The following is an 18,682-nucleotide window of genomic DNA, read 5'->3' on the forward strand; positions in this document are numbered from 1 at the left end:
ACTTTAAAGATTCCTGAGGAAATCTATGTTCAAGTTTCTTTAAAACATAATAATGTCACAACAGACTCTCCTTGAACCATCTTTAGCTACTGGAAATATTGTTCAGAGTAGACCACCCAACCTCAGATGTTCCTAGTTCCACCCTGCCCTAATCAGGCTTGTGGCCTATACCTTTAATGTACTTCACCGACCTAACCATTGTTGTGCTTAACCTCATTCTGTAATAGATGCCATTGTTGACCCAGGATTCTAGGCTGGTTGACAGTGTTTACTCACTTACCATGTCCATCTTGACTTGTCTGTCTGACATACCTGTTCCTCTGCATGTCCTTCAGTAATCCCTGCCAGTGCTCACTGCCTTAGAAATGACAAACTGCGAGATGCTGGACTTGCTCCAGAGTGTCCACATGAATAAATGGCTGGAGATGAACACTCATCAGCTCTAAAGAGAATTGTGCATCTAGTCTTTTACACTTTTGCTAAATTTTGACAAATAAAATGACAATCGAAATAATAATCTATGCATTTTAGTGCCGTTTTGGGCCACACTTTTGCTCTCTGCAATTAGCACCTTTTAACATACGTATATTTTCTCTAATTGTTGGAGGTGCACACTTAGCACTTTAGTATGCACTATCTTATTCTGTAATTATTTTAGTCACATACTTTTTATATGTACAATTATATAATAATCTTCTAGTGAGGAGAAATGTCTTCTATATCACCGATGATTCCTAGCACACCAACGATATTACAGAAATTCAGGAAATGATGTTTGTTGACTGATTCATTAAAGTGCCCAGCAGGGAGGTTAAAATCAGTGATAGTACATGTCATTCTTTCCTTGAGTTCTTTGTTTTTAGGTGTTGTACACATAAGTAATTTTGGAAGAAATCAAGGTTTAGAGGTTTTTTTCCATGTTGATAAAAATGAAATATAAATATCTAAGTGTTTTTAAATTTTCTATATTTTCTCTGGGTTTCATTTTAAATCTCTGAAAGATGTTCCCAATAAAGAAGATAGGATATCTAGAATTTGTAGTTTAGTATATGCATGTGCATGTGTAAGGGGAGGGATATGGAAGGGGCAAAGGGAAGGCTTTCTTTTTTTCCTTTTCGTATGTAAGCATATCTTATCTTTCATCCACAGATTTCAGAGCAGAATAAAGCTAGATTAACTGTCCCTTTGGAACCTCAGATGGAAGGTGGGGTGTCCATTCTTATTTGGTTGCTCATCCTTATTTTTAGTTAGATGGAGGGCTATATGCTTAGAGCTTTGCTGGTTGGATTCTTGAGCTTGAAGACTTTTATCTTTTATAATATTCACACCCATTTCAAAACTTGAGGCAATGTTCTCCCATTTGCTGCTGAGCAGTTTCATGTCTTCAGTCTTTATGGCCCAGGTTTGAGAATGTTTTTTCCTCTTCTTGGGGCCTTTGAGAGATGATAAACTTTCAAATGAACTTTGGGGCATAGGCTGGAACCATTCTGAAGAGTTTCCCATAACATTCTTTCGGGTTAAAGAAGGGAAATTTGTGGGTGGTATGCAAGATGTGCTGTATCTCTTTATAATTCTGCAAGTAGCTGGCTTTAGTCTAGAAAAGAAATGAAATATGTGAGTTTTTGTTCAACACATACCTACTCTGTAGACCTAGGTCTACACAGTATAGTACTAATCATATTATTTCCCTTTGGTGAATTCATCATCCCTTAAAAGTTTTACCATCATTTCTATGAGAACTATCTAAGTCTTTATCTATGATTATGATTTTTCAGCACTACTCCAGTCCTGGATTTCTAAACATCTAGAGGATGTATTTATTTGGATACCTGCCCTGACCCCAGAATTCCTAATATAATAGCTACTCTGGGCCTTAGCTCCTTACCTATACATCTAGTTGAAGTAGATGGTCTCTAAAATTCCACTTTGTTCTAAATATTTACTCTGTTTATTCTATTAGAATAGATTCAATATACATGCTGCTGAGGTTTGAATGTGGTTCCCAAAGTTCATGTGTTGGAAACTTAATCTCCAATGCAAAAATGTTGAGAGGTGGAACCTTTAGCAGGTGACTAGTTCATGAAGGCTCTGCCCTTATAAACGTATTAATGTCATTATAGCAGTGAAGTAGGTTTATTATCACAAGAGTGGGTTTGTTATAAAATCATGGGCTGGCCAGTTAGCTCAGTTGATTAGAGTACAGTGTTATAACATCAAGGCCAAGGGTTCAGATCCCCATACCAGCCAGCTGCCCTGTCCCCCATTGTCTAGGAATAGCCTGTTCCTCAGCTCAAAGTTGGAAAACTTATACATAGTCTTTTTTTCTATTTTTTTTTTCTATTTGTTATAAAAGCAAGTTTGGTGCCTTCTCTCTCTTGCCCTCTCACTCCCTCTCTTGCCTTCTGCCATGAGGTAATGCAGCAAGAAGGCCCTTGCCAGATGCTGGCACCTTGATATTGGACTTCCCAGCCTTCAGAACTGTGAAAAATAAATTTATTTTCTTTATAAATTACCTAGTCTGTGTTATTTTGTCATAGCAACATAAAATGGACTAAGACACATACTATAACATTTTTTTCTATAGCCAGTAAAAAGATCAATATGAATCCAAGAGAGGGAAGTTTTCCTCAAGAGAGGGAAGTTTTCCTCAAGAGAGGGATGATTTGCCAATACTAATTGCAACTACTTAAAGTCTCTCACTTTTTCTTTAGAATCCAGTTTTTTTAACCACAGAATATCAACTATATTTTTAATTAAAATTTTAAATTTTGATATAATTGTAGACTCATGCATTTGGAAGAAATAATACAGAGAGATCCCTAATACCCTTCACCTAGTTTCCCCCAAATGTAACATCTTGTGAAACCATAGTACAACATCACAATCAGGATGTTGAGATTGATGTGGTCAGGAACAGTGCCCTCATTTTGCCCTTTTATAGTACCTACTCACCTCCTTCCCTAGCCCCTCCCTAACTCCTGGCAATCAATAATCTGTTATTCAAATTATATAATTTTGTTATTTCAAGAGTGTTATATAAATGGAATCATACTGTATGTAACCTTTTGGGATCAGGTTTTTTCACTCAGCATAATTCTCTGGAGATTCATCCAGCTTGTTTTGTATATCAGTAGTTCATTCCTTATTGCTGAGTAGTGGTCCATGGCATAGATGTGTAACAGTTTGTTTAACAATTCATCCATTAAAGGACATGTGGATAGTTTCCAGTTTATGGCTATTCAAATAAAGCTGCATAAACATCTATCTACAGGTTTTTGTGTGAACATAAGCCTTCATTTCTCTGGGATTAATTCCCAGGAGAGCAATTGCTGCATTATGTGGTAGTTACATATTTAATTTTCTAAGAAACTGCCAAGTTGTTTTCCAGAGAGGCTGCTCCATTTAACACTCCCACCAGCAAGTATGAGTGAACTAATTTTTCAGCATCCTTACAGGCATCTGGTGTTGTCGATAATTTTTATTTTAGCCATTCTGATAGGTGTGTAGTGATATCTCATTGTGGATTAATTTGGCCTTTCTCTAATACACAGTATTCTTTTGTTTATGTAGTTTGCTAATATGTTCTCCTATCCTCTTAACAGGGTCTTTTACAGAGCAAACATTATTGTTTTAATGAAGTCCAATTTATCGAATTTTCATTTTATGAATCATGCTTTTGGTGTCAAGTCTAAGAACTCTTTGCCAAACCCTAAATCTTAAAGATTTTCTCATATTTTTTCTAAAAGTTTTATAGTTTTATCTTGTGCATTTAAGTACCATAATCCATCCTGCGTTAATTTTTGTATAAGGTGTGAGTTTAAGTCAAGATTCATTTTTTTGGCCTGTGCATGTTCAATTGTTTCAGCACCATTTTTTGGAAAGACTATTCTTCCTCCATTGAATTGCTTTTGCATTTTTGTGAAAATCAACTGAGCATATTTGTGTGGATCTATTTCTTGGTTCTCTACTCAGTTCCATTGATGTATACGAGGGTACTTCAAAAAGTTCATGGAAAAATAGTTCTAAAAGATAATACTAATCTTTCCATGAACTTTTTGAAGTACCCTTGTATGCTTATTCCTCCTCCAATACTACACCGTCTTGATTACTGTAGTTACATAAAAGATCTTCAAATCAAATAGACTGATCCTCCTAGTTTATTTTTCTTTTTCATAAGTGTTTTTGCTACAATTGTTTGCTAAATTGTTTTTCGTGCCTTTGCATATAAGTTTTAGAATAATTTGTACAAATCTACAAAACATCTTGCTGGGATTTAGGTAGGAATTGTGTTGAATCCATATTTCAATTTGGGAAGAAGTGACATCTTTATTGTTTAGTCTTCCAATCCACGAACATGCTATATCTTTCCATTCACTTAGATCTTCTTTGATTCTCTTATCCTGTTGTGTAGTTTTCAGCATACAAACCCTGAACATATTTTGTAGTTTTACAATTAAGTATTTCATCTTTTGAGAGACTGTAAATGGTATTATATTTGTAATTTGGTGTACATATTCATTCTTTATATATAGAAATAAACTTGTCCTTCAGGAACTGTAGGGGGTTGGTTCCAAGACCTCCTGCAGATACCAAACTGTGCGGATGCTCAAGTTCCTGATAGAAAATGGTGTAGTCTTTGCATATCATCCTTCCATATACTTTAAATCATCTCTATATTACTTATAATATTTAAAACAATGTAAATGCTATGCCTACATTTTTTTAGAAAATAATAAGGAAAAATGTCTGTACATGTTCAATACAGACACCATTTTTTGGGAATATTTTTGATCCAGGGTTAGTTCAATCCATGGATATAAGAACCCATGGATATGGAAAGCTGACTGTACAATTAATTTTGTATGTTTATCTTGTATTCTGAGGCCTAGCAGAACTTGCTTATTCATTCTTGGGTTTTTTGTGTTTTGTTTTTTGTAATTTCCTTGGGATTTTCTACATAGAGAATAATGTCTGATATAAATAGGGGCATTTTATTTCTTTCTTTGTAATTCGTATGTTTTTGTTTGCTTTATTGCAGTGGCTAGCACAATGTTGAAAAAGAGTGGTTAGAGTGGACTTTATCAAGTTGAGTAAGTTCCCCTTTATTTGTCTTTTTTCTTCTCCTGAGAATTTTTATCATGAATGAGTGTTAAATTTTGTCAAATGCTTTTTCTGTGCCAATTAATATGATCATGTGATTTTTCTTCTTTAGCCTGCTAATGTGGAGGATTACATGAATTGATTTTTGAATACTGAGCCAGCCTTGGATTCCTGAAATAGAGCTCATTTGATCTTGGTGTATAATTCTTTTTATTTAATGCTGAATTCTATTCGCTAATATATTTTAAAGGATTTTTGAATCTATATTTATGTGAGATCTTATGCTGTAGTTTTCTTTTTTCATTCTCTCTTTATCTGGTTCTGATATCAGGCTAATAGTACCTTCATAAAATGAACTGAGAAGTCCTAATCTATTTTCTGGAAGAAACTGTATAAAATTGGTGTTAATTCTTCTTTAAATGTTTGGTAAAATTCTCCTGTGAAACCATCTGGGGCAGGAGATTTTTTTTTTTTTTTTTGGAAGTTTAAAAATTATGACTTCATTTTCTTTAATAGTTATAGGGATATTTAAATATTTTATTCCACCTTCAGTAAGTTGTGGTAGTTTGTGTTTTTTGAGGAAAAGATTCATTTCCTGTAAGTTGTCAAATTTGTGTTTGTAGTGTTTTCTGCTATCTTTTTGATGTCTGCAGGTTCTTTAGTGATATCCCTTGTTTTAGTCCTATTAGAAATTTGTTTCTTCTTTATTTCTTTGTCAATCTAAATAGAGGTTTGTCAGTTTTACTGATTGTTCCAAAAAATCAGATGTTTTGCTGATTTTCTATTTTAACTTTTATTGATTTCTGCTCTTTATTATTACTTTCCTTCTGTTTGCTTTGGGTGTATTTGCTTTTCTTTTTGCACATTCTTGAGAAGGGAGCATATTGATTTGAGACTTTTCCTCTTTTTTTAGCATGTGAATTTTGTTCTATAGATTTCTGTCTCAGTACTGTTTTAATTACATCCCACAATTTTGATATATTGTAGTTTCATTTTCATTCAATATATATTTTTATTTCCTTTGAGACTATCTTTAACTCATGAATTATTTAGAAGTGTGTTGTTTAGTTTTCAAGTGTTTGAGGTTTTTTTCTATTATCTTTTTGTTATTGATTTCCAGGTGGATTCCAATGTGGTCAGAGAATACACTTCGTATAATTTAAATCCTTTTAAATATGTTGGGTGTTGTTTTATGGCCAGCTTATGCTCTATCTTGGTATATGCTCCATCTACACTTGAAAAGAATATGTATTGTGCTGTTGTTGGGTCGAGTGCTCTTTAAATTTCAACTAAATATTTATATTCTTGATAAATTCTTATTTGCTTTTCTATCTAGTTGTTGATAGACAATTGTGGATTTTTCTCTGTTTTATCAGTTTTTGCTTCACATATTTTGCAGTTCTATAGTTTAATGCATACACATTTAAGACTGCTATGTGTTTGTAGTGGACTGAATCTTTTAATCATTATATAATCCCCCTCTCTGTCTCTGATGATTTTCTTTCCTCTGAAATTTACTTTATCTAATTATTAACATAGCCACTCCTGCTTTCATTTATTCATGTTTGTATGATATATCTTCTACCATCTTTTTACTTTCAGCCTACCTACATTGTCATATTTGAAATGAGGTTCTTATGGACTACATATTACTCACTGGGTAATGTTTTTTAATCCATTCTGACAATTTCTGTCTTTAATTGTTGTATTTAGGTCATTTACATTTAATGTAATTATTATCTTAGGACTTAAGTCTATCTCTTTTTCTGGCAGTGGGGAGGTTTCCATTTGTTCTCTGTTTTTTGTTTCTCTGTTTTCTTTCTCCTACCTTCCTGTGGGTAATGTAAACATTTTTTTAAAATCCCATTTTGATTAATTTATAAGTGGTTTTGAATGTATCTCCTTGAATAGCTCTTTGAGTGGTTGTTCTAGTTTTCATCTTACATAGGCATAACTTATCACAATCTAATGGTTGTGTCATTTTACCAGGTTTAGTGAAGTATGGAAACCTTACCTCCTTTTATGTCCTTTTACTTTCTCACATTTGTAATTGTCTTAAATATTTCCTTCACATATATTTAGAACCACATCATTGTTATAATTTTGCTTCAACCATCAAATATAACTTACAAAACATTATATTTATCTGTATTTTTGCTTACCATGTTCTTTCTTTCCTGATTATTTCCTATCTGTGGAAAGAAATTCCTTTAGCTATTTTAGAGTAAATTTTCCAGTGAAAAATTCGCTTAGTTTTCTTTCATCTTTAAATAAAGAGAAAATTTCTTGATTTCCTCTTAATTTTCACTGGGTGTAGGATTCTAAGTTGACAGTTCCTTTCTTTCAATAATGGAAAATATTGTGCCTCTTCTGTCCTTTGAAAGTTCTGAGGAGAACTCCATTGTCATTTAAATTGTTTTTCTCCTATAGGAAAGGAGTCATTCTTCTCTGGAAGCTTTCAAGATATTTTTCTTTCTCTTTAGTTTTCAGAAGTTAAATTTTGGTGTTTCCTGGCATAAATTTCTTTGGGTGTATCCTCTTAGAGGTTTGCTCAGCTTTTTGATCTGTAGGTTTATGTCTCTTGACAAATTTGAGAACTTTTCAGCCATTATTTCTTTGAGTTCCCTTTCAGCCCTGTCTTCTTTTTCCTCTTCTTTTGAAACTATAACATGAATATTAGAACTTTTTTTTATAGTCCCACAGGTTCCTGAGGCTCTGTTCATTTTATTTTTAGTCTATTTTCTCCCTGATGTTCAGGTTGGATCATTTCTATTTATTTATTTTTTTTAGCTTTTGATTATTATTATTATTATTATTTTATAATAAGTACATTCTATGATGTTGTTGCCCAGGAGGGGGATGGGGGCAGGACTGGCTCACAGCTGGCTGGATTGCTGGCTTGGTTGCAGTGGAGGGCACAGGGCTGATGCCCTCAGCTCACCATCTCAGGACCCTGGGGGCTTCTAGCACTGGCTCTGGCTCCAGCCTTTTTATTCACCTTTTTTCTGATAGCTGCTGCGGTCTGCCCTCATCCATTTTAACGAGGTGCAGAAGGAACACACCCTGTTCCTCTCTCATTTCCCCCCTCAAGTTTTCTCTCTCTCTCAGTTCACTCTTTCCTCAAACCCTCCAATTATGCCGTTGTGCTCAGCCACTGAGCTTTTAATTTCAGTTGATGTATGTAGGGAAAGTGAAGGAAAATGGTCAGGGCCCCTCAGATGCTCAGAATCTTGCCAAGCACTTGATGAAATATGCACGTGCACCTAGGTATTCCTTGGCTATTGTCTAATGTAATTGCACATGTGCACCCAGGTGTCCTGGGTTATGGAGTTAAGTGTAAAGGATTAGTGGCTCTGATCCACAGGGCCCTCGCCCCCCCCCCCCCCCCCCCCCCCCCCCCCCCCGCCCCTGGGATGCTCCCAGGGGACCATGGGGAGGCTGCTACTGCTGCTGACTGAGGACTGAGGACTGAGCTAGTGTGTCTGCCAGTGGCTCTCGGGATCTTTCCCAATTATCTAGAGCATGGACCTGCATGTGAGGGGTCTGGTGACCCAGGCAGGCATGTGAGGGGTCTAGTGACCTAGTCCGTACAATGGGTTTGAAGGGTCTGTGGGCCCTAGCCCTAAAATTACGAATGGGAACTTATTATAACTAAAATAATGAAATGTTTTGGTTTTAGTTATGAATTCCCTCAGCCCCTACAAGTGGCGTAGTCTTGTAGCTTTACACTGTATTTTTTAATTCAAAAATTTCCACTTGGTTCTCTTTAATACCTTCTATTTCTTTCTCTCTCTGCTGAGGCTTTTTATTTTTTCATTGGTTTCAAGTGTGTTTGTACATTGAAGCATTTTTATCATTGTCAGAAAATTCTAACATCACTGTCATCTCAGCATTTGCATCTACTAATTGTTTTAGACCTTCCTGGTTCTTGGTATGATGATTTATTTCTTTTTAAAACGCAGACATTTTCATATTATGAGACTCTGGATCTGGTTTAAACCTTCTGTTTTAATTGGCTTTTTGTGACTCTCATTACTGCCAGCTGGAGGTAGAAGTCCAGGTTCCCCAAGTGGACTCCACTGACACCAGAGGGGAGAGGCTTCTAATTCCTGATGAACAGGTATGGGAGTTTCATCTCCCCATGTAGCCTCCACTGACAATGTGGCAGGGGTGGCTTCATTGCTAATAGGCACTGGTGAAAGTCCTGACTCTCCACTAGGTCTATGACACCAGCCCAATAGGGAGGGAAAGAGGCACCTCATTTCTGTGCTGTGGGTGTGAAAGTCTTGGCTCCCCATGTGGTTCCAGTGATATCCTGTGGTGTATGTGTGGTGGTGGGGGTGGGGAGCTCTTTATAGGCCAATGGGGATGAAAGTTCTGGCTTTTACTTATCCTTCCTACCAGGGATGTAGAGATGCATTGTTATACCTCATATGAGTGGAAGTCTGGGGCCCTCACTCTGCTTCTGCTTACATGGGTGGGAGTGAGGCCACGGTTTATCTGGGGTGTTTGACTGTAGTGCAGAGTGGTTATTGTCTAAAGGTTTTCTATCTTGGTAGGCCATGTTTTTCTTGGTCCTTTGGTTATATAGCACAGGCTTTGGTTGGAGCTTTCTGAACATGTATCTTTGCACATTGGGGTTTCCAAGTTGCTGGCTTTTTTGGTTCTAAGCCTTGGATATATGAGGCAAAAAGAAAACCCAGAGACTCATCACGGTGTCATTCCTTGGTTCTTGAAGTCCCTAGCTAGTATGCCTTTTTTTCTCCACCTTTTAGAGTTGTCTTGTGTTTATTTTATAGCTAATGTCCAGGGTTTTAAGCTGTATTTAGTGGGAAGAAAGGGAAATATGTCTACTTAATCATTCTGGAAGTGAAAAATCTCTCCAATTACATTTTGATTTGCATAATCTTTCTCAAGAATTTTCATCATGATGAAGTGGAATGTAAAACATGAGATTTATTCCTCAATATTTGAACTCTGATCAATGTCTCACCAGAGATACACTTAAGAGATGTAAATCATCTTGCTAACATGCTACTGATTAGTAATCCACTTAGATCCTATTCATTTTGGCTTAAGAACAGAACAGGCAGTTTAAGTTCCAGCTCTATAATTACATTCAGATGTTACAACCTTCAGCACGATAATTCTGCAAGATGCTACAGTGCATGAGTCTCTCCCTACTCCAAACTTAGATTGATGTCCAAGATGGCTTAACAAAGATGTGATCTCATTATTTGCTTCTTGTCATTTAAACATTTACTAGAGGTAATAGTACGTAAGAGTGTTGAGCCAGTCAAACAAAGGATATATAAAACAGAGAAAAGGAAGCCATAAAGAAATAAGTTGTAAGAGCAAAAAATATCAATTTGATAATGTTTAAATATGCTGTGAGATCATCTGTTAAGAATGGTCTTGCTTGCTGCTTTCCTACTTTTTAATATTTCTATGTATACCTATATTAGATACTTTTGGGTTTGTCTTCCCCAGGCACAATTTGCTGGGGACTGTCTCTAGATCCACAGAGGTAGGGCTTCCAACAGCCATGTTTGCAACTATGTGACCTCCATCCACTAGCATGGTTGCCAGTCAGATTATCTTTCCTTATAATTTAAAATTGGGAAGGAGAGACAGTGAGTCAGTCTGGTAAGTGAAACTGCTTTGGGACGCAAATTTGTGAGCTGAGACTTGACAACTTTCTGTGGAGAGAGAAAGGCAGACACCGAAGACAGATAAAAAGCCCTGGTAGTTTTCCACTTTCTAGTCCTTTCCTGAAGCCTGGCTGAATTTCCTCTCCCTCTGTTTCCATGAGTAACATTGTATTTTCTTATGATTCTTCCCCCCATACCCTGCTTTATGCTTTTTCTTTAATCTAGCTTGAATTGGTTTCTGTTATTTGTAACCAAAGAAGTCTTAATTAATTCAACCTACTACATCTTTGTTTACAACTTCAGGCTCAGGACAATCCACATTGAGTGCATTTCTGGGTTTACAGCATGTAAGTATATAACCTCTTATGAAAGTAATGACTCAAAATCAAGCTATGTCATAATCGTCACTCAGACCTCTTGCCTGTCTCCATCTCACCTTCTCAGCCTCTGTGCCCATGTTCATTATATTTTGTTATTAGTTTCCTGATTACTTATTTCACTGATATTTTCATACTTGATCCTTTATTTGCCTGGGCCTACACCATGTATTTGCTTCTCTCACGTTAGCTGACCTATTAGACTAAATTCCAGGCAGGCACTGCCTTCCCCAGCATGATTGCTACCCCAGTCCATTAGAAATTGCCACCAGTTGCCTATTTTTGTAATTTTACTGAGTTTGCTGGTTACACAATAATAAGCACGATTAATAAACATTTAGGAAAAAAAGCATAAAGAGGAAAATCATCCCCTGCCAATGTTTTAACTATCCAGAGATAGTCATTGTTGGGGAAATGTGCTTTCAGAGTTTCTTCCATGCACATATGTGTTTGAGTGTGTATAATATGCACCTACATATAAATGCATGCACACCAAATCAAACTGTTCTGTAGCCTGTTTTTATTCACTTACATATGGTGAACATCATTCCATGTTAATTATTATACATTTATAATATTTAATAGCTACATAATATTTCATTCTATGGATATACCACAATTTATTTAAGCAATTTTCTATTGTTGGACATTTAGGTTCTTTTCTTTTTTCTTCTTAATGACTCTACTGAAAAAAAAAATGAACATCACTCAAACCTCTTAGCCCTTACCTAGGTTTTGTCCTTAGGATCAATTTCTTAAATTGGAATTTTTTAGTCAAAATAAATGTATAGTATTAAGGATTTTTTATTTATATTTTTGGATTGCCTTTCAGAAACTCTATCAGTTTATAATCATACAATCAGTGAATGAATTCTTCCACTGAGAAGCAAAAGTGAATGGTATTTCATCATTGTTTTAATTTGCACTTTTCGGATTTAAGTGAGATTGAACATGTCTAAATGTTCACTAGCCTTGTTTTTTTCTTTTGTGAATTGCTTGTTCATAGCCTTTGCCCATTTTCCTATTAAAATATTCATAATTTTCTAGCTGATTTCTAGGCACTCTTTGTATATTAGTATATTGGTCCTCTTTTTCATTTATATTATAAAGAGAAATGGCAAAGTGTAATGATGAGGTTCAGAAGAACTCTGGAGCCAAATGTCTAGTTGGGTTTGAATCCATATTCTCCTACCTATTGGATTGTGTGGCTTTGGGAAAATTACTTAATCTGTTTGTAGCTCAGTTTTCTCGTGTAAAATGTAAGGTGGATATACATATATAATTTAAAACAGTGTCTAGCAAATAGAAAGTACTTCATAAAAATTTGTTGATAATATTAGTATTACATTTATTATTTTCAGCTTGTTACTATCCTTACTTTTACTTATATGGGTTTCCTTTAGGCCTTAGAGATAGTGTTTTTGTTTGTTTGTTTGTTTTTTGTGACCGGTAAGGGGATCGTAACCCTTGGCTTGGTGTCGCCCGCACCATGCTCAGCCAGTGAGCACACCGGCCATCCCTATATAGGATTCGAACCTGCGGCTGCGGCGCACCCAGCGCCGCTGCGCTCCCCAGTGCTGCACTCTCCCGAGTGAGCCACGGGGTCGGCCCAAGATAGTTTTGTTTTTTATCTTTAAAAGAAATCTGGTCTCACCCCTTCTGATTTCCTCTGAGTATCAATAAACCAAAGTAGCTCAGGTTAATTATTTCTAATTATGATAGCCCCCTAGAATTACAAGGTTTAAAAACACCTGAAAAGTTTCAAGTCAGACTGTGATCGTACTTTATTTATGCATATTTTATTCACAGATCCAAATTAATGAGTAGTTTCATGCAAACAACCAAATACAGCTAGACACATCCATTGTTTTCTTAAGGCTTAGGGCCTTTGTCCTTTTGTCAAAGGTGGTGTAGCTGACACCATTTTCAAGAGCTTATGTTTGTTTCTTAGGATAATGAATTAATAAGCCTTACTTCTTTATAAAAGAATGTATTAAATAACTAAGAATGATAGGATTGTATTGACTTACTGATGATGGATTTGGAAATTGGTTCTTGGATTGGATAGCTGTTTTATCTGAGTAGTTTGCATGTTTTTAGTGCTTTCCATGATAGGTAGCAAGTAATTCAATATTTCTTGAGTTTGAGCTGTTCTTTCATCCTTATACATTGTTTTTTCATCATCTGTCCAATTTATGCCAGTCTTCTTTCTTTGGGAAGACGTACGTTCTTTCATTTTGCTTTTTAAGTTGTGACGCAGATCTGGGGAGCAACCACAAAAATATGTATGGATATATGAAATGTATTCATTCAAGAGTTATTCATCCAGCATTATTATGTGCCAAGGATTTTATCTAAAAATACTTGCCCATTTAAAGCTTATACTCCAATGATAGTAGGTTGAAAATATATAAACAAGTAAAATATATAGTGTGTCAGATAATGATAATATTTACAGGATAACATAGAGTTGGGGAGAATAATAGAGAATTCTTGGGGGAGGGGAGTTGATTTCCATTTTTAAAAAGGTGTTAAGAGAAGGCCTCCCTGTGAAGCTAACATGTCATAGCAGTTGGGGAGTGGGTCAAAGATGTCAGGGGAAAGAGCATTCGAGGTAAGGGGAACAGCAAGTGCGAAGGCCATTACTGGGGTAGGAGCGTGGTAGTGTGTTCAAGAGCACCAGGATGGCATCAGTGGCTGAAGCAGAATGAACTAAGGAGAAAGTTATGAGTTCAGGTAGGAAATTTGTACTTAGCTCATGCAGGGCCTCATAGGCCATTGTAAGAACTTTAATTTTTACTGTGAAAGGGGGAACCGTTGGAAGGCATTGAGCAGGAGAGTGTTACAATCTGAGGTGTGCTTTAACAGGATCGTGTTGGTTGCTCTGTTGAGTACAAACTGAAGAGAGGCAAGAGTGGCCAAGCAGGGAGATCTCTTAGAAGGCTATTGAAGCAATCCAGGAGAGAGCATGGTAGCTTGCAGCGGGGTGAGAAAAGTGTGCATGTGGGGGGTGTCCTGGATATATTTTGGGATTTTTCTAAAGAACTGGATGTGAGGTGAGAGAATAAGGGAGAGGAATCAGTGGTGGCTCCAAAGCTTCTAGTTTGAGGAAATGGAAGGATGGCAATATAAAGACGATGGTGAGGACAGCATATTAGAAATCCCTTTGTTAGATGATATGAAGGAATTACTGTTTTGTTAACTGTGACACTAGAATCATATTTTTTAAAAAGTATTTATCCCACCCCATACCTACTAGGATGGCTGCTATCAAAAACAAAAACCAAAACCAGAAAATAAGTGTTGGCAAGGGTTTGGAGAAATTGGAACCCTCATGCACTGTTGAGGAGAATGTAAAACAGTGCAGCCATTGGGGAAAACAGTATGGTGGTCCTCAAAAAATTAAAAATAGAATTACCATATGACCTAGCAATTCCACTTCTGGGTATATGCCCAAAGAATTGAAAGCATGGTCTCAAAGAGACATTTTACATCCATGTTCACAGCAGCATTATTCACATAGCAAAAAGGTGGAAGCAACCCAAGTGTTCACTGACAGATGAATGGATAAACAAGATGTGGTATATTCATATAATGGAATGCTTTTCAGTCTTAAAAAGGAAGGAAATACTGATATATGCTACATTGATAAACATTGAGGCTATTATGCTAAGTGAAATAAGCCAGCCACAAAAAGTCAAATACTGTATTTGTCTTCCAATTATTTGACTCCATTTATACAAGGTACCTAGAGTAGTCAAATTCATAGGTACGAAAAGTGGAAGGATGGTTTCTAAGGGCTGGAGTGGGGTGGGAGGGGGAAGAGAGGAGTTGTTTAATGGGCAGAGTTTCAGTTTTAGTAAAAGAAGAGTTCTGGATGTTGTCTGCACGACCATGTGAATGTACTTGACACTACTGAATTGTACTGTTAAAAATAGTTAAGATGGTAAATTTTGTGTTAATGTGTATTTTACAACAATTAAAAGAAATTCAACATATTCAGGAAAAGGGAAAAAACCCTGAGTAAAGGCCGAAAGAAGACTAGTAGTCAGACATTTAAAGAATGTGGCAGGATTATTTATAATTATAATGCCTAAAATTGTATGTAGATAGCATAAGAAAAAGTAGGATACATTTAGAATAAAAGCAAGAAAGGCTGGCCAGTTAGCTCAGTTGGTTAGAGCATGGTGCTCATAACACCAAGGTCCAGGGTTCGATCCCTGTACTGGCTAGCCACCAAAAAAAAAAAAAAAAAAAAAAACCAAGAAATATACTGCACTTTGTTAAAAAACAGAAAGTGCTCATCTAGTAAGTGATATACACTGAAACATTTATGGGCAACATGACATGATTTGTGGAATTGTCTTTAAATACTCTAGGGGAAAAAAAGTGGTGGGAATACAGATGAAACAGTAATAGCAGGATACTGATAAGGGTGGGTGACGGGCATCGGTGAGTTCATTATTCTATTGTCTCTACTTTTGTTTATGTTTGAAAATTTCCACAATAAATTTTTTTTAAGGAATTGTTCATTCTTAAAAGAAAGTATACAGATGACTAAAGTACTCATTGAATTAAGCAAGACCTGAAAGATCAGGAGTGTGTATGATTACAATATCTGGCAATGCTGGCAAATGAAATGAACTTACCTACAGTTTCTTCTTTTTTTTTAGCTGGCTAGTACGGAGATCTGAACCCTTGACCCTGGTGTTACAACCCCATGGTCTGGCCAGCTGAGTTAACTAGCCAGCCCTCCAGCTTCTTGAGAAGTCATTCCTAGGCCATTCAATAAACATTTACTGAATGCTTATTATGAACTAGCACTATGTTTGATTTGGTAAACAGATATGAAAAACATAATCCTTGCCTTCGATGTGCTAAGAGTCAAGACTAGAGAACAAAAAGTAAAATATCAATTAGAATATATTTCTATATAAATAAGCAAGGGCACTTACTGTAGGACTGTAGAAGACGAACTTCTAGCCACACTTACGGATGGAGGCAAAGGGCACTGGATAAAGAAAGCTTCCTAATTCCTGCATAATTAAGCTGAGTCTTGATGAATGAGAACAGGTCAACCAAGCAAAAAGGAGGGTAGGGATCTGGGTTGTGGGACTAACATGGCACATTAAGGAAATCACAAGTATGCTTTAGAATGACTAGAATATCAGGTAGGCGTGAAGAAGTGGTTCAAAAGTAGAGGGGTTGTTTGCAATAATAACACTGTGAGATGGGAATGGTATGTGACTGGTAGATGCTTAATGTGTTTCGAATTGAACAGTTAGGGGGCCAGTGAAGATTTTATGCAAGGAAATGATGTAATCAGATCTGCATTTTGGAAAGAACACACTAGCAGCCAGGATGACAACAAGTTGGAGAAAAGTGAGACATGAAGGAGGCAAACAAGTTAGGAGGTTAATGCAGTAATTCACGGGAGGAAAAAGAGGGTCTGGACTAAAGCAGTTGCATTATGATGAAGAGAGCAGATTCCAGAGAATCTTTAGGGGTAGAATGGATAGAGCTTCCTATTGTTGGGGACCACAGAGATGTAGGAGATGAGAATGAGTCTTGGAGATTTTATATATATATATATATATATATATATATATATATATATATATATATATATATATATATATATATATATATATATATAAATTAGGTAGTGTCAAAGATGCAGTTGGTACTGAAGAACAGGAATTTGTGTGTCATTAATTGGTAATGTCATTTTTCTCCAGCAGGGCTCTGAACCTAGGATGAATGCAGAGAAGGAAAGTTAGATTCTCCTAGAATTAGAGCTGTTCGATGTGGGCTTAGTGAGAGGACAGGGAGGCAAAAAGATTTTTAAAGAGACTGATAAGGAAGTGGGTGGAGTGAAGGAAATTAAACCACAGGAGTGGAGAAAATGTGCCAGAGATTTGAATGAAGTTTCAAGAGTTGGACTGTAAACTATATTCCTTAAATTTGGAATTGGGTTAATGTAGATTCTCAATTTGCCTGACTCTGCTTATTTTCAGATGTCCAGACTCCAACTTCCAGAGAGATGTAATGTGACTACAGGTATCTGATTATTTCTCTCTCAGTTTCCCTTTGAGATGGAATATGAAAAAGAATAATCTACTATGAGAAAACAGTAGGGATTATGGGTTTCCATATGTCAGAAACTTGAAGGTGTGTCTGTTAAATATAGTGCAGATGGATTGGATAAAAGAAAACTCCTGTGGGTTGATTTTTAAAAATCATTGTCACACTGTCTCACTTGGTTTATAGGACAACTCATTCTCTTGGTTTTTCTTCTATCCCATAGCGTTTTCCTCCCCACCTTCTACCCCAAAGTCTTCTTTATTGACTCCTACTCTTCTCCTGATCCATCAGTGTAGGAGTTTCAGAGGACCTGGTCCTTAGCCCTCTTCTCTACTTGCACTTCCTTATGAATCTCTTCCAACCTCATGCCTTAAAATACTATTTATAGGCAGAAAATTCTCAGATATATCCCCAGCAGATCTCTTTCCTGAACTCATATACAAATGCCTACTCAACAGCTCAACTTCAGTGTCTAAAAGACCTTTCAAATGCAACATGTCCAAACTGAATTGCTGCTCCATTCTTAGTCTTTCCCATCTTAGTAGATGATAATTCAATCCATCTAGTTGCTCTGGCCCAAAACCATTTGTAAAAACTCTGAAACCATTGGCACAACCCACATAGAAAAGATCATTCCTAAAAGAAGATTCCTTGTGCTCCTTTACATCCATTCTTCCTTCATCCCCCACTCCAGGAAACTTTATCTGCTTTTTGCCTCTATAGATTAACTTGCCTTTTATATAAATGAAATCATATAGCATTTACTTTTCTGTGTAAATTACTCAGCATAACAATTTTGAGATTCATTCATGTTATTGTGAGTATTGGTAGTTTAGAATGTTTTTATTTTATGAGATAGAAATACCACATTTTATTTATCTACTCAACTGTTGATGGATATTTGGGTTATTTCCATTTTGGTTATTATAAATAAAGCTGATATTAATATCAATATACAACTCATTGTGTTGATATATATTTTTCTTTCAGAAAAGATATATATATATACTTCAACTGTGTTTTGCGGTTTTCAGTGTACAAATGTTGTACATCTTTTGTTAAATTTATTCCTAAGTATTTTATTCTTTTTGATGTTATTGTAAATGGAATTGTTTTCTTAATTTCATTTTTGGAATGTTCATTGCTATTGTACAGAAATACAATTGATTTTTATAATAGATTTATTGGTAACTCACATACCATAAAATTCATCCATAATAATTAATTTTTGCCTATTGATCTTTTTGTTTTTTTCATTTTAGAAGCATTTTATTTAGACAACTAAAAACAATTGGATGTTCAGAAGCATTGTACAATGAAAGAGAATCAAACCAGTTACTTTATCGTGTATTCCGTCTTCTTTACAACTAAACCAAAAAAAAAAAAAAAAAAAGGCATTCTGCTTCAAGGGAAAAGTCAGAAAAATAGGCCACTATAATATTTCTTCTTCAGAATAACATAAACAGCTAC

General features: G+C 35.9%; 1 protein-coding gene and 1 non-coding gene across 2 annotated transcripts in view; one reads left to right on the plus strand and one right to left on the minus strand.

Annotated features, from left to right (window-relative positions):
- Positions 1-1,173: 1,173 nt before the first annotated feature.
- The window catches only part of AGBL3 (AGBL carboxypeptidase 3), an 85,575-nt gene continuing 68,066 nt past the window's right edge, over positions 1,174-18,682 (minus strand). The window contains exons 15-16 of the mRNA XM_063098966.1: positions 13,159-13,390; positions 1,174-1,594 (exon numbers count right to left, since the gene is read on the minus strand). Of these exons, the coding sequence (XP_062955036.1) occupies positions 1,174-1,594; positions 13,159-13,390 (653 nt within the window). The remainder of the gene's footprint in view (positions 1,595-13,158; positions 13,391-18,682) is intronic.
- On the plus strand, positions 15,287-15,360 carry TRNAM-CAU (transfer RNA methionine (anticodon CAU)). The gene has a single exon. It is a non-coding gene; the product is annotated as a tRNA-Met (tRNA).

The sequence above is a fragment of the Cynocephalus volans genome, chromosome 6, assembly GCF_027409185.1.
Source record: "Cynocephalus volans isolate mCynVol1 chromosome 6, mCynVol1.pri, whole genome shotgun sequence".
NCBI classification, from domain to species: domain Eukaryota; kingdom Metazoa; phylum Chordata; class Mammalia; order Dermoptera; family Cynocephalidae; genus Cynocephalus; species Cynocephalus volans.